Genomic DNA, 27,711 nt, shown 5'->3' with positions numbered 1-27,711 from the left:
TTACCTTCGGAAACCGCTCCTTGTAGACGTGATTCATCATAATAATCTCATGGTCATAACATGATGGAGATCTTCCAGGGCTGAAGGACAAATCAAAATAAAAATCAGCGTCTGAGCGGCGTCACCCGGTACGACACACGTCGGGGTGAGGACCGAGTACCTGAGACTGCGTGAGCGAGGTCGCATGGCTGTTGCTCTGCGGCACTCGTCCCCGGAGATGCTCTCTGTGCAGAAGTGCTTGGAGAGGAAGTGCAGTTCATCAGGCGTAGGCTGGAAGGGCAGCTGGTGCAGCTTCTCCTGTGATGAACAGGATGACTGGAAATGAAACAAATATATATTCAACATGAAAAGAAAAAAAAAAGAAAAGAAAAGATATGGCAGGTTTTTTTTCTCTTTTTTAATTTGCGGATAAAAAAACTAAACAAAACAAAAAATAAAAATAAAAATAAAAACAGACGGTCCAGAGTTGTGGCAGTTTCTGTCGGATTCTTGTTTATCCAGAGTCTTAAAATAATAATAATTTAGCCTCCGTCCTTGTATGAGGACATTTCATTTTGGGTTCTTTCCGCCATTATACTAAATCTAGCTTAACTTAGACCCCCGAGCCTCATTCGTGGACATTAAAACGATCCGTGTGCAGACCAAACGGCCACCACCATTCATACCAAATAAAGCTCGGCTCAATAAACGATAAGAAGGATGGAAGATGTTTTGTTTGGGCGTCATGACTTTGACCACCAAAAAGGTTTGAAACATTACGGCCTCATCGCGTTCACAGCGACAGACAGACTTTTGGTGAATCTTTGTCCCACATCCGTTCGTCGCCAACAGTTACGAAGAAACTGAATTATACGCCCGATTCCTGAAGCTAATTCCACTAATTACTCATTTCACTGGAGAAAGGAGAACAGGCTTCCTTCTACAGAGGGATGAATGGCAGGAAAAGCACATGTCCACACACACGCAACAAAAACACAATGTCAATACGGGTAATTTCCAATCTCTGCGACACTTCCTGCGAATGTGCGTTCCAGTCTGCACAAGAGCAGCATGCACGTTTTCTGTCTGCCTCCTGAAGCCGACGTATTTGAACACAGTTTGGTCAAAGCTGCAGACAATGAGGGGAGGAAGTAGACACAATAAGAGCGGGTGGGTGAAACGGGGGTGGGGGGGGGATTCATGTGTGCCTCCTCGTCAGCCATGTTTTCTGTGGAACAAATCTTTGGTCTCTCGGTCTCTCTCTCTCTCAAAGCTTCTCCATATGCAGCCTCGGAGGAGACTAATCGGCACGCTGAGCCGGTCACGTGTGTGGAAAAAAAAAAAAAAAAAAAGTCCTTTTCATTTCACTTTCTCTTTGGCTTCTCCGGGCAAAATCTGAATTTGGGTTTTAAGCAGCCGAGTGTTTTCTTTTTTATATGTTGAAATCACAATTTGACATTTTGGAACTGAAGAACTGAGATTTTAAATCCAATTTAAATAATTAACAGCATCTGCAACAGATTGAAGATAATTCATCTGTAAACTTACTCTGTAATGCAGGACATGAATGATAATCAGTGAGACAAAGAGTCGTCCTTAAAATTCTTACTTTTTCAGTTTCTATACAGAGAAAATGTCCTTATTTTTAACTTAATATAGATTTAGCTGTTTTAGAAAAAACGAGTAAACGGAGCTTACAGAGACGGTGGAGCTGGGCGTGTTGGTTCCATATCCAGAGGAGGGAAGTGAGGCCAACGACCAGCGACGACCATCAGTCCTGCCGCACAACAAAACACACAAAACAGTCTCAGTGCAAAGTCCAACCGAACCTGTGAGCGAATTAAAAATTCACATTCCTACTTTAGTGGAAAAAGTGAGTTTGTCTCTGACACACATCGGCGAAATTAGAAAAATGAAATATATCGGAAACATCCATGTTTGTATTCAAAACATCGATGATCACATGGTCATGAATGACTGATAACCCTTATCTGCTCTTTTTCCAAATGAGGGGTTTTAAATCACAAAACACAAAAAAAACAGAAGTGAGACGAGAAAATGTTGAAGTGAAATTAGATGTAAAGTAAACAAAACTTCAGACAAACAACTTCAGTCTACTTCACAAATGCACAGAAACCTAACATGAAGTTACCTGTCTGCTCTGAGGCAATGACTGCGGATTATAATAAAAAATACACAATTACATGATATTATGATGGGAAATGGTAATAAAGATCTAATTGACGCTGTCAATTGTGACTTCAAAGGCTCAATATTTAGAGAAAATATTAAAAGTTGAAAGTTTTTATCTGTGTGTCGCTGCAGGTCAAATAAATGTCCTTGTGGGCGTTTTACCTTCGTGCAAAGGAAAAATGAGCAGAGGCACTAGGAGAGAAATTTCTGGGACTGTCTTGTGGGCTTGTTCCTGCAAGAAAAACACACAGAAGTCTAAATTTATAATTCAATTCAATTTCATAGAGCGTGAATAGAATCCGACTGGAACCAACACAGCAAAGACGTGTGACAGAACACATTTTCAATGGCCACGTTGATAAATAAAAACAAACATCCAGGTACACAATCTCCGTTTAAAGTTTAATTCATAACAATGATCATTTTTATTATTTCATTATTTCCTGGATTAAACAATCGATTGTTCGTTCCTTTTTCCAAAAGCTGAAGGCCATGTGATTAAAAACGGCCCCAGGCCCAAAGATATGCAGTTTATTCAAGAAAACAGCCGCTTCTCATAACTTAGAACCCCTTGTGTGTGTTTTTAGTGTTGTTTGTGATACGAGGGTCGCAGGTTGGGATGTTGTCGACCAGGACATCCCCAAAATGATCCATTTTGAAGATCATTACATCAGCTAATTAGTATCAAGCAGTTAAATCATCAAATTTAGGCTGAAAAAGCAAAACAGGACATAAAAGCGAGCATTTTTTTTTAACACAGAGAGAGATAGGACTAAGTGGTGGTTTTTTTAATATCTGTAATAAATCCTACAGCGCTCTGGTTTCATTAGAGTTTGAAATTAGGTCGGCAAGCAGGCAAACAAACAAACAAACCACCCACAGCTCATTCCTGAGTATCATTTCCACCGACTGCACATGGTTGTGGACCTTTTCCAGCTAAGCACACTGCCCGTTTGGATTAATGTCCAAATGTCATCTCCGTCCTCACGCAGTCGGCAGAAATCAGAAAAACGGTACAATTGGACCGGCCTGTTTTCACACAGCAGGCAGAAATGTCACCGTCGTGGCCCTACGTGACGCCTGAAGGCAGCGCACTGCAACCTCCAGCTCTCCTCGCTCGAGAGACGGCGCTTTGCTTTGTAAATGTGGCCTGTGGTAAACCTCAAACAGCTCGACGAGTCGGAGAAATGTGCAGCTCTACTCAATTTTATTTTCGGAGAACTGACCAACTTTTTAATTTCATTTTCATTTTGCGCGTTTGCTTTGATGTTTTGATATGATTCATGTAGAGCCATTAATGTTATTTATTATATTATGTAACGCATACAGAACGTCTGTTCAGGTAGAAGTTGGGCCTTTTAAAAAAATAAAAGCTCAGTTAGTGAACCGGGACAAGTAGAGATCATCTGAAGGGAGCGCAGAAGGAATAACGTGGATTTTAAGCTCTGAGAAAATGTTCTCCAGCTGAATAAATCTGCATTAAACGAATATATAGACATCAGAGAACACACAGAGGGGGAGATTTAAATGTTTTAAATTCTTACAAGTCGCATTCGATCCCAACGAAACCAGGCCAGCTGTCACATGATCAAACTGCTTAGATCTTTTCATCTTGGATCTGTCATGCCTTCATGAAACACACACGTACAAACATTTTGTCCTCTGGAGGCTCTCGTCCCGACGACGTCAGCGCTGGTTCGGCTAAAGAGGCTGTAATGATCCTCGCTGCTTCATTAGAACACGGTTTTTTGGGAAATATTTGGCAGAGCGAGAGAAGAAATCCAACTTTCCACCCAATTTTTTATTTTACAGCCAATTTTCTGCCCATTCTTTAACGTCCACCGTCTGCTGACAGTTTGCCAGATATCCATTTCGTCATCCATGGAGCTTTTTGTTTTTCCTCTGGTTGCTCTACGAGGGGGAAAACACTCTTTGAAGGCCTTTTTATAGTTTCATAAACACTTTTTATTTGCTTTGTGAAGATTCAGATTCAGACCGATATTTCAAATCTCACAGGATTTCCTAAGAAAAGTTAAATTTTCATTGTCAGGAGGTGTTTGAACAAACCTTAAATTAACTTCACTTATCTTCCCAATTAACTGACGTAAAGGTGTGGGCCATTGAACACACTGTACTGTGGGGACTTTCTCAAAGGCACCAATTACCCTTCGTGTGTCTCATCCATAGTGTAGAAACAAATCTCTGGTCCCGCATTAATAAGGCGTAATTACATTCCTCAGTGAGGCGGGAAACAAACAGTTAATTAACCAGAAGCTCCGACTGCGACGATAAGGACCAGGCTACGACGACAGTCGATCCCGCTCATGTAATTGTGCTGTAATCTTGATTGCAGCCAATTACAGATGAGAACCTGCGGCTCTGGGAGTTGGACTGCACATACAATCCTCCTCTAGCTGTTTAGAGGAAGAACATTAAAAACGTGTAAGTATTAGTTATTAGCATGAATTATAAGCGAAGGTTTGACCTGCTCCTACGGAGATCCAGAGGAAAAAACGATGAGGCCTGTGCCGAAGCCTGCTTAATTATTGTGCGTCACAAGCGCATACGTCAGCGTGTCCAGTGATCTCACAGCAGTAAATGGGGCTGAAAGGATGTTTTTCCTACCTTTGATACCAATATTACGTCTGAGCCACAGTGTGAGGTCATCCCAGAGCTGAACGCATTCGCTGGCGAGAACGTTGAGGCTGTCTGACTCCGAGCCCATCGTAAAAACCGGACCCCCTGGTCGGGTTTACATACAGACTAAACATTTGCGCTTGAGTTGTGCTTGTGCTTTTGCTGACCAATGGCAGGAAATAAAACGCCCTGTGTTAAATGAGGTCTCCCCTCCCTCTGCTCCTGTGCATTTCCTCTCTGCAGGCCTACACTTCCTCACCCAGCACAATCACTGCCTGCTGGCTGGAGCCGAGCTCACACGGGAAGGACGACAGACATTTAACCATTTCTTTTAGCCGCTGTGAGGGTCAGCGGGACCCGAACCGGGACTCCAACCAGACCCATGCTGTCACAAAAAACACATTTCCTTGTGTCTTTGTGTTGAAGTAACGCACCGTATTCTTCATTAAGAACTTTGCCTACGTCTGGAAACAAAACCGCGAATGCACACTTTTAGAAAGTGCACGTGTACTCACCTGTCAGAGATGAGAGGGGGGAATGAGGTCGCGGTAAACCTGAAGACTGACCGCTTCCTATCAGGCTTTTCCTGTTGCTCGTTCTGCAGCTGGAAAAACCACACGGGCAAATATTAGACAGGACACTGGACAAATAAAGCACCGACCACATGTCATTCATGAAAATACATTCCACCTCCTATAACAGCTTCATTTCATCTGGGTTTATGGAAACCAGCAGCCACGACTTTATATTCAGATACCAGTGAAACCAAAACATTTGAATATTTTATTTTTAAGATCCTTTCTGAGTTTATGTGGTTATAATTCCTACTTTTAGAAATTTTAACATCCTTACAACTTCTTCAAACACTTGATATTAACTCTTTAAAAAAAAAAAAAAAAATCCAAAACAAAACTAAACAAAAGCAAATGAAAAAAACAAACAAGCAAACAACAAAATGAGAAAGAAAAACAAAAGTTTTTTTTGGAACAGTTTCTGGGATAATCAGAATTCTCTTTGTTTGTCTGGACAGTTAAAAAAATAAAACATTCGTTATATGAATGAAATAAGATAAACAGAGCTTCCTCTTCTTACACTTACTGCAAACACAACTTGTATTTCTGAGTTTTTATGATATCTACGTTAAGATGATAATGTTTTAGTCCCCTGATACAGCAGATATTGGCACATAAAGGAACATTAAGAACTCAAAATGTTTGTCACTTTAATAATGGGCTGTGAGAAACGTTTGTTTTTAACCTTGAGAGGAAAAAGAAAGATCTAATATTTCAGAGCAGAAGTGGCTTCGACGTCCTTTGAGTCCGTCGGTTTATCCTTTTAAATTAGAGGCCATCAGCGGAGACGCACACCAATCCACTTCAAGGTCAGAGACTCCATGACGTCGCCTTAAATGACCTCCTCTGAGAAACGAACCACTTCCAGCTGATTTTTTTTTTTTTTTATGTTAGTCGATAACAATTTCACTCTTTGGCATAAAACAAACAAACACAAAATCATTTTCTAGTTTGTGGGTTTGAAGGCGGACGCTGCCTCAGCGTCACATCAGCTGTTTTATAAGACACATAATGATGTCATATAAGCATTACATTTGGGCTAAATTACCCCGAGTGACGTACGCTGGCTGATGTTTGTTTGGTTTTTCGAGCACTTGCATGTTATTTGGATGTTGGTGTGAAGACTTCTTTACGACTCAGACTGCGATTACTACGCCAGGACACACAAACAGGATGCAGCCTCTGATAAGTGAAGGACATTTGCAGCATCGACCGGGCATTACCTTGCTGTTTTTTTATGTCCTAAAAGCAGTTGCAGTTAAAAGCTTTAAATGTCACTAAGTCAAAACCAGACCTGAGGCTTTGGGAAAACAAAATCACATGTGTGCCTCCAGCAGGTCTTCCCTTACGCACATTAATGAACACAAATCTTTTATTTAAGGCCCCTGATTCATGATTTTTTACATTCATGTTTATGTCGTCGAAAAGGTTGAGGAGACTCCAATGTTTATGAACAGTTGAAAGCCAAAGCTTTAAAGCAGCAGTGGCCTCTGGCTGACTGTCGCGCTCGTGTTGATGTTGATCATTTTCTCGCAAACTTGCGGAATCGATTGAACGACAACGCTGGAAACAGCAGCAGACGCAGGAAGCCTCGCTCCTTCTAAATGACTGATCAATTAGCCAAATGCTAATGTCAGATGGGATAATGAGCAGACGACAAACGAGGTGATTAACCAGTCAGCTGTTAGCACGGCTCAGGGCTCCCCTGACTCTAGAGAGAGAGAAGGAGGCCGCAAACAAAGACGCAGACACGATCGGGTTCTGAACTGAAGGTGCGACGCGATGTGACACGGCCACACAGAAAGATCATTTGCCTGCAGGTCATTGTGCGGCTGACATAACTGCACGAGATTTGACTACAGGAGAACCAGTAAGGTGCCATTTCCAAACAAATCAAAAAAGGTGCTGAGGTCAGCCTTCAGAGGGGGAAACCTCTTTTTGACTGAAATCCCATTCATCCTTGTTTACTCGAGGGCTCACTCCTGCAATCAGGAGTGTGGACACATGCCAAGAATCATTTATCACGGTGGGGAGGGAGCGAATAATATCTGGTACACAGGTGCTCAGTCAACGAGGATCGGATTTAACAAGCTCTATTTATACCCTCTCACTGTGGATTAGGCCGAGAGAATGCCACACTGCTGCCCAATCAACCCGCCCCGACGTTTGCACCGACACGACCCCTATTAGAGCGCCGAGCGTCCCGCTCACGGAGACATTTAAAATGACTTGGCTCTGGATTACTCTGCAGAAATCCTCCACAGGTTGGGGAGAGCGGACCCGGGTCATCTTTGATGCTAAGCTGAGCTTTGGAGGAAGAGACACCTCCGGGGCCAGAAGAACCGAGCGAGCGGGAAAAAGCGTGTTGGGACAGCGAGGGGTTTAAATTGGAGGAGGGGGATAAAGAAGCCCTGGGCGAAGAAGATAGGGAGAAAGTAGGCCAGTGTTGTATGGTGTGCTGCAGATGTGCGAGATTCCTGGAACAGATCCAGACGAGGTTTTAGGCTAAACCCTCAACCTCATCAAACCATTGTTGTATTACACACAAAAATACCTTCAGTAAAGTTACAAATACGTCATTCACGCTCCTTTTATACTTCCTACAGTTACTTCACATCTTCCGCTGACCTACATTACTGCAGTCTTTATTATTACAAAGCAATCCGAATCTGTCAGAGACAATTTTCTCAGGTTTCAGCCTGATTACTTATTTTGGGTGTGAGAATGGGAGCAAAAAATAGACAAAAAGCCTTTTGATTTGCAGAACTCTCTGGAGTCCTGACGAATGTGAAACGTCTCATCCTGACCCGTGTCACCAAAAAGCCATGATTAATCTTTTTTACTTCCGCAAGTTTTGCTCTCTTGTCAGAGCTGTCAGGTGAGCTGACAAAGCACGATGCTGCATGAATTCCAGCTCCGTGCTGACAAGCCTAAAGTCAAAGTCAGACATGCGACACACACGCCTCTATTAATAGTATTTAAAAACTTTCTGCTTGGATGAAAAGCACGGCAGTTCGTATCCGGAGCCACCGAGGACGGACGTCGCCTTTAGGCCGCTGTGAGTTTGATGATCTGGAGTCAGATGTCACATTTCAGGGGAGCTTATGACATTTTTAACTGATCACGACACATTAACTCCTAACTTCTCCGAATATTTACAGCCATTTTCGTTTCAGTTTGGATCATCAGCAGTGCAACTTTCAATCTGGCCTCGAAACTAAATAAATTAGTCAATGAGTGTATCACTCATTTATCATTCTGGTCTCTGAGACTAATCTTTATCAGTTATCAGTATCTTCTAACAAAAAAAGGCATTAATACAAGTTATCCAAAACCAGCCAGCATTTCATGTTAAGCTGTTCTGCACGATAAAATGGGTCAGAGGGATTAAAAATAAAAATCAGTTATAAGGGCCACACCATATATGAAAGCAGCAGGATAAAGTGGCACAGCTGGGAATGTTGAAGAAGCAGAAAGAAATTCATGACTCACAACAATTTGAGGTGAACAGAAACTGTCACAACAACAGCGAAAGAACAAAACAAAGAGTGTTATTAAATACGGCTGACATACAAGACAACATCCTTTGTAAAGGAACATGATACTGGCTCAACAACAAACACTAAGTCACTCTCCAATTACTCACAATGCAAATAATACACAATAGGCAGGAGGGGAACACCACGCCTCTTATTCATATTGGTACAACATCCCACTGCTCCACAGAGACCCTTTTAATTCACTTAATTCACAAATGACCTGTTTAATGGGCAACACAATGGATCCTGGGTCCTTCTGTAAAGCCGCACACAGAGAAGAAGATGAGGCGTTTTGGATGTTACCTCTTCGAGCGCCGCAGACGGGCTCCACTGAAGAAATGTGGCATGTTAAAGTTGGACAGTACCGTCCACAGACTGGAGTCCGACATTGTGTCCAAGTCATGCCAAAGAGGGAGTGGCAAAGGAGGCTTGTGAAGACCTGACGAGGAGAAGCGGCGGCGGCTCTCGGGGTTCAGTTGGAGGCGGCCCCCGGTGCTCCTGTAACAGCTCTGCTTGGGTCCAAACTTCTTCTGCACAGGCACATCTGCAGCCAGCTGCGGCATAAACACACCGGCAGAGAGGACACGTTGTCCTCCTCTGTAATCCCAGTAGGATCCCGGAAAGGCGGGCAGAGTGTGCGATCCAGGTCAGGTGTTGACAGCCTCCACTGTTGCGGCGATATGACACCTAACGCCGGCAGAGTTTTTGTTTTCCTGCCTCAGTGCGACTGTGTTCTGTATCCCAAACACTCATCCTGCTCCCCTCGCTCAACATGCTTCATATCATGTAACAGGCATCTACCACTTCAGGTCCGTCAGAGGGGGGGGTTGTGAGACAGAGGGGTGCTGCATCATCAGCAGATGCATGCTGCGCGCTCGCCGCTTTCACAAACTGGCACCCCTCCAGAAGTCTGGTGGGTCAGTGTATCGAAGAGGACCCATTTGAAATGGAAATGCTGCGTTTTTGCACAGATTTTTCTGCTGCTGCTGCACGAATCCTTTCCCGAGCCGTTCCCTCCCAGCGCAGAGCGTCTTACCTCATTCTGACAGGAGCCGCGCCTCCACTTAATCACCTTTGATCCTTGACTCGTGTTTTCTTATTGACTCAATCAGCAGATAAGCTGAAACACAAACTGTCTGCTGCATGTAGATCAGAGAATTTCTCCAAATTTATAAAAGCTGAACTCACTGGATCGATTAAGGATTTTGTTCATATTCATATCAGAAAAGTCTCAGCAAAAACCAAAAAACAAAACAGCGGCACTCATGCAGGCGTCGCAAGGAAACCGGTCTTTCATCAGTTCAGTGATGAATTTGACTCTCAAGCTCGAGTTTCGGATCAGCTCTTGACAGCAGCTTGTGGGGAGCAGAGTGTTCGGACAAAAGTATCTGTCAGAGCTGCGAACAAAACATCTTCCAAAGCACACGAACTATAATGGACCTCTCAGAAAGAAGCCAACCTTCCTCCCAAGACATCGATTACTTTTATTCAATGACTTTTCTCCACAGGAGAGAGCAAAGTTCAGCCCTGCAAACAGACACCGGAGCACTGCGGTGATAAGGGAAGACGGAGTCCATATAAACTCTGTTTATCTTTTTCAAATTCATCCTGGTTCACCACCTTATCTATGATCTTTCTGTCTGACGTAGAAAAATATTACTGAGAGCAGCCAAAACCAAAATCAGCTTGTGAACCATTTAAAAAAAATAAACAATATTGTATTAATGACAATGCGTCATGAGCTCATGACTGAATCAACCACTTTGGGCATGTTCCTTTTGGCTCTGAGACAAAATGTTGACGTCTTTCTTGGCACCAGCTCCTGTTGAATTTATTTTCAAACCCATTGTGCCTGAAAGAGGCAGTGCAGCAGAGAATCAGTCTGTCGGTTTGTTTTTATGGTCGACCAGAAGACTTTAAAATGCTCTCCTCTCAGTCTTATTGAGTCACTTTTTGACTTGATCATATCATAGTTAAGAGACAAATAAAAAAATCATGCATAAAATATATAAAAACAACAGCAAATACTGAAGAAGTCTTGTTGTTTGGTGTCAAGCTGGAACCAGAATGTATCTGTACTGAACAAAACATCAAAACGGGAAAACTGCCACCAACAGACTAAAATCCATTTTCATCCAAGACCGCAAAAGTGGAAAATTCTCACATTGGAGCAGCCAGACAATCCCAACCTTTCTTCAATTACTCATCAAAAACCCCAAAAGTTCAGATGTCCTTTCAAATAAATTTCAACAGCTGTAAGAATTTTCAATAAAAGGGAATAAGAGTTAACAGCAGTGTTCACTAAGGACGAGCACCGTCAGAGCCGAAGACCTTCAGGACGATGCTGACGAGACCGATCAGCCGCCAAGTGCGCTGCGTGGATTCAGACGGTGGAGGAGGAGCACCGCCATGACCGGCTCTACCTGCGTGCACCTCCTGCTATCAGAGGCCATTTTCTTTGGCACGAAGTATCGTGTGTTCCCTCAGAGTCCGTCTCCCGACAGGCCGGCCTGACAGCCTTCACTCTAATTATGGCTCTGCTCCGTTTCTGTGTTCCACATAAGAAACAACGGTTCAAAGTCAAACCTGCACAGAGCAGCATGTCCTCTTACTGACCTCTGACTCGATTTCTGGTGCTCTTATAAAATAAAAATAAATCTTTTAACAATGACATGCGTGCAATCCTGTGAAAGGTCAGTGTGTTTGGTCACATGTCGGCACGACAGAGATGACTGAAGAAAAATCTCTGCAGCGTCGGCGTCACAGTGAGCACCATTTTCCTGTTAATATAAAAACACTGATCACAGCATCTTAACGGGGGATTAACACGGATACATCTATATCTATACACGCTTTATATCCAAGCTTCAAACTAAAGCTAAATGCATAATCTGTGACGTCACATCTGGGCTCCTCCTCCCTGATCAGGATACAAAGCGCTCATGTTTTGGTACATGGTGGAATAAAAACTGAAATTATCAATAAAAAAAGAAAGAACCATCTCTCCAGTCTTGTGTGGAGCTGACTCACTTGAATGCCTGCTCTACTTGACTCTGTGTGAAAGCTGAGCAGAACAAGAGGAGATCAGAGGGGACGTGAGTGGGTGTTTCAATGCCATTCATTGATACTGTAAAATCTCAGAATTGAGTGTTTTCAATGGGAAAAAAAAAACCAACCTCAATAAAACCAACTGAGCCTGACTGAAAGTATAGAGTCCGTTTTGATCAGTAAAAAAAAATGCAGATGTATAATTATTGTGCGCTAGGTATTCTGAGAAGCTGCTGCTGCTACTTGGAAGTTGTTTGAAGTCAAAATTATGTTAAACTGATTGTACATAAAAAAAAAAAATCATGGAAAAAAAACAAAAACAAAACAATAAAACCTTCAAGCTTCGGGGAGAGAAAATCCACCTTAAACTAATAACTCCTGGTGCTTCCTTTAATCAACACAACAGGAAAACACTCACTAGCTGGTGAAAACACCAGTTGACCAACATACAACCACAGCAAGATGGCTTCAACCTTGTGAAACCCCAAAATGAGCTTCACAGATGACCAACAACCCCCCCAGAGAAAGAAATGAAGGATAAAACCCACCGACTTTTTAAAAAAAAAGACGCAGAGCAGGAACTCTGTGAGATTTTGAGCAATTAGCTCCGATATGGGCCGATTACACAGAAATCTTAAAGCAGCTTTGACTGTTGTGAATCAATCCAGTCGGGATTCAGACAGATTGAGACCATTCTTCACTTTGATGCATTTCAAACGCCACAAATCCTACTTAGCACATGAAAGGAGGAGCATAAACCTCAGAAACACAGAGGGGCAAGATGTGGTTTGGGGGGGGGGGGTGGATTCATCAACATTATGGAAGTGTTGTGTCAATGTCATCTCAATGGCAGATGAACGATTTCTTGTTTTTTGTTGTTGGTGTCGGGGAGGCCCACTTCCTGCCTCCTCGTGACACACCAACAAAGCACAGACAGTCACGGTTGGAAAAACTCTTTGCTTACCTCCAAAAATGAAAAGCGTGCAGCGGGCTGCACGGGCTGCAAGGACTAGTGGGAGTGGGGCTCAAGCTTCGGGGAGTGAGGCTGTAAGTTAAACGGAGTGTAGTGAATAGTTGTTTTATCTCTCACACACACACACACACACACACACACACAGCAGCATCATCATGAGGAGCAAATATTTCCAGTCAGGTGAAGCTAGATTGTGTTTAACAAGCAGGTTGCCAAGGCGTTTGAGTGGTTGACCCCCGCGTACCGTTTCAATACGGGCTGAGAATTAAAAGACGACAAACAAGCGCACCAAGAGATATTTAATAAGTCACAGATTAACCCAATTTCACAGTCCCAGCTCGGTTATAAGAATGGTACTGACAGCTGGACTGTGCACGGAGCCGTGTTTACACTGAACTTTCAGCAGTGGCACTGCAGAGCATTAGGTCACATAGAGGTGAGTGACTTTTACTGCAGTGGCCGTCCCGATTCATTCATCAGCACGTTCACACACAAGAAGAAAACTGTGACGCTGTAAAGTGCTGCAGGTTTTCCTGCATCTCTTTTCCACTTCGTGTTCATTAGTATGAAGAAGATATCGGCGCATTACTCTGCTCCACGGAGCTACGAAAACAACCGCGAGCCGCATCGTCTCTTCATTTTGATGAACATGCAGCTTAGTATGTTTTGACTTAACCGCACGTTCACCCTTCTGCTGCTGCAGTAAATCAATCCACGGATGAAAACAGCCGCCTCTCTGCTCAGCTGATTCAGGACATAATTCTGTTTTTTTTTTCTAAAAAGAAGTTTAAGTACATTTGTGACTTTTTCTGGTCTTAACTGGAGGTTTCACAGGCAGGGTGGGGGAGTTGAAGAGTCTGGGATTTGTTGACAATAACACTGCAGCCATGTCTTTTAAGGAGCACTCATAAAATAACACAATGTACTCTGATCGGTGGCTACAGTTCAACACAAGGCAACACAATCCCCATTGTCCATAAAAATCACACACAAGTTAATGATGTTTTCACAGATTTGGGGGTTTAAAGCCTCACCTGGAGGGAACCACAACAAACGCCTTGTTGACCCAAATAATGCATCAGTCAGTTAAAAAAAAAGGGGGAAACCTGCCATCCGAACACACAGATTCACTAATTTCACCTTCCTGATCATATACAACAAAACACTTTGCACAGGGCTCATCATGTGTGTGCGTTTCCTACGTATGCACCCCATGCGTGTATGTGTGTCACGCCAGCCAAAAAATAAATAAATAAATAAATAAAAAAAGCATGTTGTGCAGATGCAGCAGTCCTCTGGTGTGACACGTTATCTGTCCATCACACACACGTGCATGAAGACATTAATGCGTGAACACACACAGTGACACACAAACACGAGTAAGCCCCTGTTGCCAAGCTGTGAGGGATCTGACGTGACACTTTCTGCTGCTGCTGCTGCTAATGCTAACGCTGCACACGGCTTAAAGCAACAGTGAAAGATGGCAACAAACATGACACGGAGACGGATGGAGCTGCACACTGCAGAGGCGCAGCCTCCCCGGTAGCAGAACGGAGGAAAATACTCACTCTAGCGTCAGCCCTGGAATTCTCAGCCTCTCCCGCTGGGCTTTCATGGCTGAACTGTGCTCGTTTGCTCTATTGTGGTCATGATATGCATTCACACTGCCTGCCTGCCTGCCTGCCTGCCTGCCGTCCCCCTTTTGCACTGACAAAGAGCCAAACCCAACCACCACAGTGGATTGGTTTCCTCTCCCCCTACGAAAAGGAAGGAGGGGTGGTGGAAGAAAAAAAAGGGGTGGGGGTAGGGGGGCAGCAAGGCTCTTGTTTTGGTCTTTCCACGTTCCACCTTGAAGCTGTCAAATGAGATCCTCAGCTGCCTGCGGAGGGCACAGAGGCAGGACAATACCCCTTCTTTCCTCCCTTTAAAACACGCCCCCTGCTTCTTAAAAAACGTATGCACATTTATGTCTCCCCCCCCCCCCCCCACACTACCACAACTCCTCCCCCAAGCTGGTGACTTGCTACACAGCAAATCTGAATGCAATGAATTAAATCTACATGTGGTCTGTTGCCTCTTCACGCAGTCACCTTGACAGGCGCTAATGCGAGACGAGGCGCGCACTGTCGCCACGCAATGTCACCACAAACGGGGATGACGTCATCTGCGAAAGAAAGCCATAATGCACCACCACCACCACCACCCGGCTGTCCACATCAGTCAGTCAGTCAGTCAGTGCACGGCTGACTGGCTGCAAGTGAGAGAAAGGAAAAGGAAGCAGAAGAAAGTCTGCTTTCACAGGAATTAGCTGTTAAGCGTTAAATAGACACATGAATTCAGTGTTTGTGCACAAATTAGGGAGCTGAATGAACGTAGAATCAAATACTGAAACCCAAAGTTAAAATAGCACAGTGACACATCTACCTTTAGCTTTCCAAACATTTTATAGCCAAAGCACTGATAAGTCCAAATGAATCAATGACTCACATTCAGGAAACTATCCAAGAATGAACTAATGCATAACAACAAGAGGAGTTATTCAGATAATTTGGAAAAAAAAAAAAAAAAAGGACAACTAAAATGTGTAGCCTTTGCAGTGAGTCAGCTACAATGTCTCTAACAGCTAACTGCTGTGTGATGACGCTTGAACCAAAGCTGGAGTGACAGAAGTATAAAAACCAGAGCAGAGAGACGCTCAGCTGCTGCCCGTCTTACTCATCCTGAGCACCAAATGAATTTTACTCTTGGGGAGTAAAGAGCCGGAAGAAGAAGAAGAAGACACCAAACTTTGCATTAACCACGGGGAGACAGGAAGTGGAGCTGCTACTCGAGTCTCTAATTCTACAGCGGAGTAGAAGAGTACAAACTCAGAGACTCTTTGATGCTGATAATTTCCTCTGTTTGTGAAATGCTGGATCGGGAATGAAAATTATCTTTGAATGGAGCCAGAATGGTCACACATCTCGCCAAAATAAATCCAGCATATTAAGGTTGTTTGGTATTTTCCTTTAGACTCATGCTGAAGCTCTTTTGTATCCAAAAGTTATATTTGGATGGCAGCTTACAGGCCAAATCTCCATTCAGCCACTCACTTTGCTTGTGCGTGTGTGTGTGTGTGTGTGTGTATTTATGTCACCACATGTACGTTTTCCTTTTGTTTCTTTGTTAGTTGTGAAAAAATTTTTTGCCCAAAAGAAACCAACAACAGCCCAAAAACAAGACAAACACACATCATATCACATTAGTTCACCATCGTTTATAGAGGCGGTGTTGAAACTTTCCAGACAAAGAAGTTGAGGAGAAGCAGTGAACGGATGCACTTCGAGGTCTACATGTGCATGTTGGTGTTATTTCCTACCAACATAGAAAATAAAGAAGGGCTTTTTATTGGATGTAATCTAAATAAAATGACTAAATACCCAAACGGAGATCAGTTTTTATGTGCCGGAAAACTAGCGTACCTGGGACGAGCGCATCTATTCTTCAGCTTCGAGTAAGAAATTAGACCCACATCAGTCTAACTGCTCAAAAAGCACTTAACCTATAATACGGCACTCCAACATTTAACCCGTCTTTTGATTCGGCGTTTCAGTAACACGTAAAACCTCTCTGACACGTTTTAATTAAAGCGCCTCCACTATGACTCCTTCCAACGTCTCCCCACCACATTATTTAATTGAGGGCACAGTCGCAGATCACGAAGAATGTGTCTGCGAGTGAACGACTCATTCTCATTAGAGAAAGGTGAGCAAACTATTGTGACTTTTTACAACCACAATGCAACACTTTGCCTGAGGAACATTTGCGATAAAAGCTGCGCGTGGCGACATTTTGCTCCTTTTGGAGCAGCCGCTCATTATCCTCCAAAGTCGTTACTTTTCTTAACGACCTGTAAAGCCTCCGCTGAGAAAATAAAATATACAAAGTACATTTTTTCCAGATCGAGCTTATCATGTAGCGTGACCTTTCAACACCTCGCTTTATAATGTTCAGCTTTGTGAGCTTAAGAACGTGGTGGACACAGCTGAGGACAGAAACCTGAATAAAACACAAACATCCTCCACTTCTGTTACTCTGCAGTTTTAAGTATTTTTGGACATTTGGGGGGGACGTAACACTGACGTGTCTCTTCTTATCAGGAATCAAAACCACGTCCAAATGCGTGAGATCAGGATTGACGAAGACGGAGTGAAATATTATTTTTATGAAAAGCTGGGGAAGGACGGCAGCCACCTCTGACAACAATCTGTCATGATGTCCATGAAAGTCGGTCGACGGCATCTGTTGTTTGAGTATCGCCATAAAAAGACCGTGTGACAGCCGGCGGTATCCGGTTGCACACAGCTGATGCAGCACACAGCAAAAACTGTGAGGCTGCATCTGGAAGAAATATCAAATATATATTTTTCAATAGATCCAGAGTCCATATTAAACCTTCAGCATGAACATATGACTCATTTTCAGTTGTTTAACAGGCTGAAGCTAAAGACTTCCAGCTATTAAGGTCAGCCTATAAATAGGTTTCCAGCAAATCGCTCAACTAGAATGACTCCTGTTGAAAACAACTTCACATGACCCCTCCGATACACATTCCCCACCAAAAGCAGCCAGGTATGCACATTTTCTAAACGCACAATAAAATCTGACTGAAACACAACCGTAAGCGTCACATCTTCAGGTGGGTGTGAAGTCCATCACTGGTTGTAGCCGTCTAACAGGTGTGTTTGCAGCCTCAGAGGTCTGCGTGCTGAATGTAACCCTCCTCTGAAGGTGTCAGCAGGTATATTTGGACCGGTGCTAAAGTTACACCGACGCTAAACTTATCTCATTTCTGAGGTGACAATTATTTAGATAAACTGCAGTTATGATGACTCTGAAGCAGATACGTCTATTTCGCCGTATCCAAACACCGTTACAAAGGTCACAAGGTCACTCTAAATAGAAATGGAGCCCACCGCAGATTGCCCTCTCTGACGAGGTGTCGTGGGTAAATCTTTCTCCTCCGCAATAAAGCATAAACCAAACCGCAGGAAGGGTATCCTGCCCCGACGTGGCTTACAAGCGCCGCCTTTAATAACCTGCAGGGCAGTTTCATGGTGCACGTCCTCCAAGACCAAGGCCAAGCACATTCACATCTCAGTTCTGCAGAACAAATATTCTTCCCTCCAGCACTGCTCAGCACAAATACATATCTCAGCACAACAGAAGCGCTGGAAACATTTTCTTAGAAATTCAAAGCAACAAATGCAAAGCTGCAAAGCTCTTATGCTTTTGCTCTTTAGTCCTGACGAAACAGAGGCATTCTGCAGTGAGATATTGAGACCAACCCTCAGCCACCTTTATGGTATTTCCAGATAAACTGGTAAGATAAACGTGGAGGGGGAAAAAAAGAATCTATCTATCATATATATATATATGAAACGGCTGAAGAGCCTACCTGAGAGCACTAAACTAAGACTGGTGATGTTTTACCCATCAATGTAATCAGTCTAGATTTATCTTCAGCCTTGTTATTGTTTTCATTATTTTTTATGTTTTCAATAGTATCAATGTGGAGGGGGGGCGAGAGAGAGAGAGAGAGAGAGAGAGAGAGAGCGAGAGAAAAGCAATCCAGCACTTAAATGTGAAAGAGAAACTTAATGAAGGCTTCTCCACAGGGAGCAGTATCACCTGTAATGGTTCAGCTCTTATACGTCGAGCGTTTAATGATGTTTCCAGCTCATAAAATCAGCATTAAGCTCTTCATAAACTGTGAATAACTGAGAGATGTTAGAAAGTGGTTGGCAACCAATTCTCTAAACAACTGCTCCATACGCCGCCAGCGTTCAATTTATTTTTGTCCATTTTGTTTTAAGTGGTTGTGATTTCACAGAGGCGGAGGGGTATGGACTTATTTTATCTTTCATTATGATGTATTTACTTTCATTTCTATTTTACTTTAATATCTTATTTTATTTCCATCATATTTTCTAAGATTCTACGTAAGTATTGAATTTAAAACCTGAGATATTTCGACGGTTTTGTCAATTAGTCATAAAAAAAGGTGGAGAAGCCTGCATACTTAGCAAATGCCATTTGGGAATTTCATACCAGCTCAAACTAAACGTTGACACAGAAAACATTACAGGGCAACAACAGGAACCTTCATCCACGTCAGTTTATGTGACCATTACTGGGGAAGCAACATAAACTGTATTTAGTGGACTAAATAAAGTTTCAGTCTCAGATCAACCACAAATATTGGCAGTAAATCATGAGACTGATTCACGGTTTCTGAATTTAAATGTTCCTTCAGAACTATTTTTATTTATGTGCAAGACTCCATAAAATGACTATAACTGCTCTTGCTTTGGTGATTTTTATACTGAAATGTATGTGAAATAAGTTTCAGCGCTGACGTTGTTGAAGGTTCATTTCAAGCAGATGTCGGTAGCATATGGACGGGTACTTACAAACTGCCTCTTCTGGGAAGACTCAGCTCTTTCTGTAAATAAGAGAAGAAGAAGGATAAGTAAAAAAACTCAAAGGTTTTATTTAATAAATAAACTCTCTCTTGCGCTCATTTCAAGCAATTATTTTCATGCCAATGCAGCACGACCCGTGAACATTAACAAAAGGAAAGTGAAAAGAGGACTTTAATGGTTAATTTTACAGAACAAAACTCAGCGTATACATATTTGTTGACAAACTCAGTGAATTAGCATTGTCAGAGACACACAACTCAGTCTGGAGCGATAAAATCCCGTCAAACTCCAAAGAAGGCTGCAGCTTTTGTTCCAGCTCGCCGCTCTGCTGCAGCTTTACAGCGACGCAAACAGCCGCCATAAGGACAGAGATCACAGGTGTCAAACTGTGACATCCCATCACTGACAACCGCATCTGCATTTAAAATAAAGCTGCCCCCCCCCAAAAAAAAAAAAAATCTTTTTTTTTCTAAATAAAAAAAAGACAAAGCGCTTTGAAATTCATTCTTAGTTAATCAACATCTAACATCTGAGGCAGCTCACGAATCAATAAAGTCAATCTGCTGTCCGCAGTTTTCAAGTATACGTCCACTGCAGACGGCAGAGAAACAGAGGTCAGGGATTATTTATTTATTTATTAACAGCCTCATTGATTTCTTGAGGGATTGTGCGTTCTCACAGGCTCTTTACTTAATATTTGACACAGTGTGTAAAGGGCAGGTCAGAAACTTTTCACTAACTAAAACACAAAGCATGCCCAGAGAGAAATATAAAAAAAAATGTTTTTTTAATAAAAATCATCTAAATAAAACAAAATCAGAAAACAGAAAGATTTTATGATGTGATTAGATGAACAAACAATCGTCTAAATGTCTAAAATGGCTTTATTTGAACTCTGGATTAGACTGCATTTATGCTAAAAACAGGACAGGAAGAGTTCAAATTAACGACATTTGGTTTGTATGTTGTTAGTAGACCACTGATCCATTACAAATAATATTATATATTATAATATTATTAGTCTGCATTTCTTACACTGCACAAATCGAATGAGTTTTTTCATATAAATACTAAATTGAAGCATCATCACTGACAAGTCTGTTTCATATCAATCACTGGTTTTGTTAGAGCCATCAGTGTGGAACATTACTGTTAGACCAGCCGCTCCGTTGCGTTTGCTTGTCTTGAATATAAATACACCTGCACTGTGTGAAGCTGTGGACAACACCTGTAAATGTGTTGTTTTTCCAGCTCCTTCACACAAATGATGCGACACTTTTCACCGTATATCTCTGAAAGTTGCCGGGAGAGTAAAAAAAAATAAAACAGTCTGTCTCTCTCACACACAAATGACGCCGCTGCTGCAACATCTGTTGATCTGCCATCGAGGCGGGTGAGCACGCCATAGCTGCCACCGCCGTTACAACATCAGTTTGTGTAATTACAGTAGACAGGAGGCTCTTTTTTTGCACTATTAATGTGAAACAAATATAGCTACAAAAGCCGTCGCTGCCGCTCTGATGAGGACGAACAAACAACCTGTTTGTTATCAGCGTTTCCGTGTGTAATAATGAAGCGATGTGGGTGAGGTCCTTTGTCTGAGACGGCGGACGACATTGAGCTGATGTGAATTGGCTGCACCAGTCAGCAGAAAAAGTGCTAAGCTCTCCGCTCTCTCCCTTTGCTATCAATTAGGGCTTAATGTCTGGCCTCCCCAGCTGCCTCCAGAAGACCAAGGGCAGAGAGTTTCCTTGGGAGACACGACCGCAGCTCACACAGCACTAATTACCATCAGCAAATGACCTGCGCTGATGGGACATCCACCAATCGCGGCACCGCGAATCGCCGCGTGGAGCTGATAATAAAAAGCAACCCGAGAGCAAAAACACAAGGATAATAAACCAATTTACTGAAAGGCACATGCTCGTGCCAAATCCATTCAGGGAAAATATTTTCATAAAGTGAAATAAATGGATTGTCTAGTTATGATTTTGAGGCTCTGAGGAGGAGGTCTATTACTGACAGCCTGTGTGTTCAAAGAGCACTGCATGAAAGGAAAAGTTCAATTCTACCAAGTGCTTTTTGGTTTTATGCACTCAGTCCGGCAAAAAAAAGCACGAGCAAAGAAACCACAGAAGCAGAAACACTAAGCTTCCATATCATGATCGATACTTACTCCAAAATGTCTAAAGAACTCAAAATAGTCGAGTTACAGACACCGAATCCCATCAACATGCCAAAAACCTCAGCTCGAGAATTTTATGCACTCAAAACTTCACTTTTGCGCCATTCGGGACATGCAATGGGAACGTGTTGTCGACACTGCTGCTTGTAATTTAATTTTTACGGTGCCTTTTCTGTTCGCCATCTCATCATCATAACCATCGCCGCAGCAGAGCTGCAAAGTCAACATTTATTTCTGCTGCTCGTTCGCATTAAAAGCATCCAACCGGGGAGACGCACAACGAAACAGTCACAGAAAGTACACAGTGCGTTTGTGTCTAAGGTTTGTGCTGACAAATGGATAATGTCTCAAGACGTGATCATTTCCAGTTTGGTCTGCAGGCATCTGCTTTCAAAAATACTCCACATTATTCCCATAATACTGGGAGAGCTATCCGCACTGTGTGGAATAAATCAAACGGCAGCTGTTCATAACGTGATCCAAAATGTATTTTAATTATACAAACGTATGTGTGTAAACATACCTTACAGCTGCATGAGTCTGTTTGGCTGCACTGTGAACACAAATCAGTTCTGCAAGTTCTGTAAGTTGCAGCTTACTTGTACCTTCACTAAATGTTAAAAGAAAAAAACTCCTCGCAGCGACGATGCATTTTTCCTTTCAAATAAATATCTTCATCAAGTTATTGTTTGTTCAAAAAAAAAAACAAAAAAAAAAAAAACTCTCGAATGAACTCTAATACTCAGTTACACATGAATCAGTAAGAAGTTTGTGTTGATATTTTTTAATTACACCTCCAGACTCAAGGTAATAGCTTGGCGCTTTGCAAAAGAAAATTGAATTAAAAAGCTTTGAAATGTAAACATTTTGTGACACTCAGAATTTAAATTAATCCAAACGAAAGCCGTGACATGGATGCTTTTAAAATGTTTAACATAAACATAAGCATCTCCATTAAAATGTGTTTTCTGTGATGGGCTGCAGAGCTGTGAAACAGGCAAAAATAGAGAGTCATTTGGAGAAATCCTTTCATCTGTCAGGAGGACAAGCCCAGCGATGAGCGTGAATACGCTACACTTAATTGTTTGTTTATTCAGTAATCTTTTTGGCATTCAAGAGATAACAACCACGACATGATGAACCTGAGAGTGTTTATTGGCCCGCTGGGGTAAATGTCAAGGAATGTCTTCTAGCAAAAACATTTCATCGCTGAGACGCCACATCAAAGCTGCGCTATTGCTCTTGTAAAAAAGCCTACGTGAAACGCTTCATTAATAATTCTCCTTGATGCATTAACAATTTCCGCACATCTCCAGATCAGAAGTGTGTCTGGTTTCACCGTGCTGAGCTGCTGACTGGGAGGAAAATCCCCGCTCTCATATGAAGTCATAATGTGTCAAACCAACACCTCCACTAATTTCAGTATTTGTACAGTTGTGGGTTTATTGTTTTTCAGACTTTTTCCCGCTCCGGCACGCTCAATCTGAAATGAGACACAACAGGACTGAGTAGATTGACACCTGTGTTGCACCTGTGTGCAGCTTCACTGTCTAAAAACTTACCACGCAGTAAGGATGAGGCAGCTGTGAGGAAATCAGCGATAAACATTAAAAACTACTATGAGTGCCGTCAAACTTGTGTATATTGTATATTGCAGAGGCCTGAGGCGGAAATTCTGACCAAAACACAACAGATGACTGAGGACTTGAACTCGCAAGTCACAGGATCTGTTCCCGTTTTAAAGAGGAACTTCCCTTTTGGCTTTTCTTCAACCTGCTACAGATTGATAAAGAAACCTGCACATTGAAGACGACACTTCTTCATTTTCATACTGAACTTTGGAAATACTAAGAAGGGCTAATGTTTGTTTTTTTTTTAATAGCACGGCCATAAAATTAAAGGTTAAATAAATGTGCTGGGAAACGGCAGCTGTTCAAAGTCACACAGCTATTATGAATGCAGACAGACTAACATGTCAGAAGTACCATCAATCTCTACTGCGAAAGAAAAATGAAAAAGAGTATGATTATTTTTTTATTAGACAAGAACAGCAGTTTTTAATACTCTTATGGAGAAAGGCTCCTCTCAGTCTGCAGGCGGGAAACAACAAAAGGATTAATTAAAGACTTTGCTCCAAATTAAATCTTCGCTCCATCTAATCTAAACGCAGCTTCAAAGTCGGAGGCCAAGTTTATCTGGAGATTAGGTGTGGTCAAACCGATCAATGAAACCACTTATCTGCTCTCAACACATGTGATGTATAGGAAGCAGACAGACTACGTTACAGGGCTGATTGAAGATTGTCTGCAGGCGCACGCATCAACCTCGGGCAGCAAAAGAAAGCAGTGCAAACATTTACAAACCGAGCAAACAGACGCTACGAGAGCAGGCGGGGTCTCATTAACATCAGCAAAGCCGAGCCTACTGTCTAAACCATTATTTTCCACCATTACGATTGGCTTGATCTGAACCATATTGATTTCTGCACCAGCAGGGGGACGATCCAACGGACACGGATTCTGATTAAATCTGTTGGCATCTTCACATTTCTCCTCACGGCGGGATGTTAGGTGACACAAACGCTTAAATGCACAGCATTGTCCGATGTATGAGGGGGACGATTCATTTCAAGCCTGGCTCTGAGCAGAGTGACTCTTTCCCCTCACAGCCAAAATAAAATGAACCAGGACACCTCACAAATGGAGCCAAGTTTTGCCGAAGGATAATTCTGTTTCCTCTGAGGAAACGTCTGGTCCGCTCCTCAGTGTGCATCAGATATTTGAAGGTCCTGACCGGGATTTCTCTGATACCTTTTCAAATGCACGCTGCACCGTTATTGATCCCGATTCTCTGACAGACACATTGGAGTCCCCTGAGGACTTAAAGATCACTGCTAACCAAACGACAGTTGTCGCCCTCTCGACCGACTCGCAAACAACTAATCATAAATGCTGCTGGCAAACAGGAACACTGTGGCTGTCATGAATCCATTAACTTCAATTAAGGATTTAATTGTGTTTTCTGCTCATTTTATGCCACTATCATTGTATAAACCCAAATATAGTTTAATAATTCACATACACCTACAGCTAGATCCACGATAATACCAAACTTTTCTGATTAAAAAGTTGAAGATGACAAACATGATTCTCAACAATATGAAGCTTAATGAGGCCCAGTTTGTCAAAATGTCAAATATAAAGTAAGCAGATTAGTAAATGGGATTATTTGCAGTTAACAGTTTAATGTTGACTGTTTACTGTCAACGTTCAACAACAGCAAATGCAAATGATGCAATATGATGTATAATAAAAAGAACTATGACAAAAATTAAACTGTGAAATCCTTAAAGCGGTTCCAAGAACAAATCATTTCACTTTCATTTGACAAACCTGAAAATTGACCTTTCAGTTGATCATCAGATTGTTATTGATCCAGTAATCAGATGTTGTTTACCAGAGAGATTGCTCTCCTTGGAAAATCATTTATTTATAAAAGGAACTGTGAGAGGATCTTAAAAAAAAAAACAAAACAAAACAAAAACAAAACCTATTAAATTTTACATTTTCCACAGTCAGGATATTTAATAAATTTAGCTTGAGAGCAGAAATGCGTACAGACACTGAAGAAAAACTATAATTACTCCAAATCGGATCATATCTCTGTGAATTAATGGTTCATACACAACATTAATGGAAGTGCAAACATGAGGCAGATCCCTGGATCCACACCAGAGGCTGCTATTGCACACAATCCAACAGATCTGCGTGCATTTCATTCATTTCTTCTGCAGAAGCTTACAAAAAAAAAAAAAAAAACACAAGTTTTAATAATCACTTAAAAATATCTCATTTAAAATACGTTCATCGTGCAAAACAGCCAGAGACGCCCGGGAACCCATTCAAAGCAATTTTCCTCTGATGAGAGTTTTAATATTTTCCTTCTCACCCCTTTCTCGACATCAATGAAGAACTGATAGAAACTCACCATCTAACACGAGGACACTTCAGCAGAGAGGCTGTCTGCCCCTTCAAACCGATGCAAGGTTGCCTTTTTCACTTTTAGTTTGGCTTTTCTTTGGTTCTTCAGCAAAATTACTGAAACAAATAGTTTTCTGAGGCACCGAAAGATCAGACAGATCAGCTCTACTGATCTAACTGATCTAGTTAAAAGAATATTGAAACCCAACCTGCCCCTGAAAAACAGCTCATTTAATGAGAACAGAATTTAAAGCTGAGCCATTAAAACATGTGAAAGTAGACATTCTTCCTGGAGCCGCACCATCATGTTTTAGTCAGCCAGGCTGTATCACACCAGCTGGCTCACACCGTTTCACACGAACAGCTCTTTTGAGACGCACAATGTCACCACACTTGTCGGGTTTTGCTACCTTTTACTGTGAGGCGGTGTCAGAGGGATGTCAGAATTACAGTAAAGCTCACAAAGCAAATGACAGGCTGCTGCTAATTAAGACGAAGGGCATGTGAATCACAGCCATCGTTAAAATCTATATAAATCCTACAAATTTTATATAACGAGGGAACACACACACACACACCAAAAAAAAAAATAAAAAAACGGACTACAAGCCTCGTGAGGCGACCAAAAGCTGGATGTGATCCGGAGGTGCTTCACTCCCTCGAGAGTCAAACACCTTCAGATGTGGCGCGCTGACACATTTCCAGGGATTCAGACATTCAGACTACGGAGAGCGACCAACGCCAAGGTCGGCCAGAGCAGAGAAATCTACTGAGACACAGCGAAAAAGGATTCTCATGTCTGCATTAAGTTCATTACCATTAAAACATTATCACACAAAAAAAAATAAACGAATAAAAGCAAACCAAGTTAAAAGCAGAAAAAGAAAGAGCATCTGTATTTACTAAGCTCCTATGCATGCATTAATGAACTGAGCTGAGCATGCTGGGTAATTTACTTAGAGGGCTCGTTAATGGGTCTGATACCGGGAAACAATAATTCTCCTGCGCATTATTAGTCAGTCTGCTGTTGTTGTTGGAAAGTCTAAAAATAAAACTGCACACCGTCACATTCATTAGGCTTCAACACTAAAGCCTTCTCCTCTCCTCTCCTCTTTGTGATTGATGATCAAGGCGAAAAATCCTGCCGTCTTTTTTTTGCCCAAATTTATGAAAATTTTACAAGCGTGCACAAACCACAGTTGTGGGTATTATTTTTTATATTTCCCGTGGTCGCTTCTCGAGTTTACTTAAGTTCCTCTGGATCTGTAATTAATGATGCAGGATGAATATTTGACGACGCCGGGTTGTGCTGTTGAAGGAGCAGTTCCACATTTTTTGGCAAATATGCTTATTCTCTCTCTCGCCAAGGGAGGGATGAGAAAAACTGGTGCCAAAGTAACTTCTGTCCAGACATAACATAACAGCCAACAGCTGATTAGTTTAGCTTAGCATAAGGACCAGAGGCTTTGCTACTGGCTAAGATGTAACAACACATTATCCCTGCAAAAACAACTTGTGAGATTCACACTGGGGTGTTTTGTACAGGATGTCACATGTTAATTAGCGTGGTTTAGTGCTGGCAGATGGGTTTCGTAACATTTGCACAGGCTGTTTCCAGCCTTCATGCTAAGCTAAGCTAAGCAGCTGCTGGATTTATCATACAGACGTGACTGTTGCTGATATTCTCTTCTCTCTCTCTCTCTTAGCAAGAAAAGATAAACAGATTTTCTAAAAGTCTCAAGAGTGAGGTCTTAAAATCTAAATTAGAGAGGGAGAAATAACATTTGAGCATTATTTCCAACCCAAGTTCGACCATGTTGTAAAACAGTCAAGCCAAATTTGAATTTAACGTTTACAAGTGTATTTTATGTGGCGGCGAAACGTTCCGCAGACAAATGTGGGCTCAGAAACATCCCTCGGCCGACGCTGTAAATAGTCCAGTTGTCACACAAACGAGGTCTGGCTGGAATGATGTCATCCCTTCCTGGCCTGAGAATGAGTGAATGAATGAATGAATGAGGAAATTGTGGCGCTGAACTGGAGACATCCAGCTGCCTGACAAACCAACTTCCGCATTTTCCCCCTTTTGAATATGAAGGATAAAAAAAAACAAAAAACGCAGCGGTCGCCCGTCACGGGCT

The 27,711-nt window shown here is 42.2% G+C and overlaps 1 protein-coding gene across 6 annotated transcripts in view; it reads right to left on the bottom strand.

The window, feature by feature from the left end:
* Positions 1–27,711, bottom strand: part of mast4 (microtubule associated serine/threonine kinase family member 4) — a 67,832-nt gene that overhangs the window by 13,840 nt on the left and 26,281 nt on the right. The window contains exons 4-10 of one of the 6 annotated variants that reach the window (XM_029515012.1): positions 19,394–19,425; positions 12,933–13,013; positions 5,325–5,413; positions 2,335–2,404; positions 1,678–1,756; positions 161–315; positions 5–80 (exon numbers count right to left, since the gene is read on the bottom strand). In XM_029515012.1, coding sequence (XP_029370872.1) covers positions 5–80; positions 161–315; positions 1,678–1,756; positions 2,335–2,404; positions 5,325–5,413; positions 12,933–13,013; positions 19,394–19,425 — 582 coding nt within the window. Of the gene's footprint in view, positions 1–4; positions 81–160; positions 316–1,677; positions 1,757–2,334; positions 2,405–4,797; positions 4,924–5,324; positions 5,414–9,223; positions 9,904–12,932; positions 13,014–14,509; positions 14,643–19,393; positions 19,426–27,711 lie in introns of those variants that run through there. The other 5 variants (XM_029515013.1, XM_029515016.1, XM_029515014.1 and 2 more) reach the window with 5 other exon arrangements.

The sequence above is a fragment of the Echeneis naucrates genome, chromosome 12, assembly GCF_900963305.1.
Source record: "Echeneis naucrates chromosome 12, fEcheNa1.1, whole genome shotgun sequence".
Taxonomy (NCBI): Eukaryota; Metazoa; Chordata; class Actinopteri; order Carangiformes; family Echeneidae; genus Echeneis; species Echeneis naucrates.
Note: the sequence above shows the minus strand (reverse complement) of the source record. Positions and strands in the feature narration are given on the sequence as shown.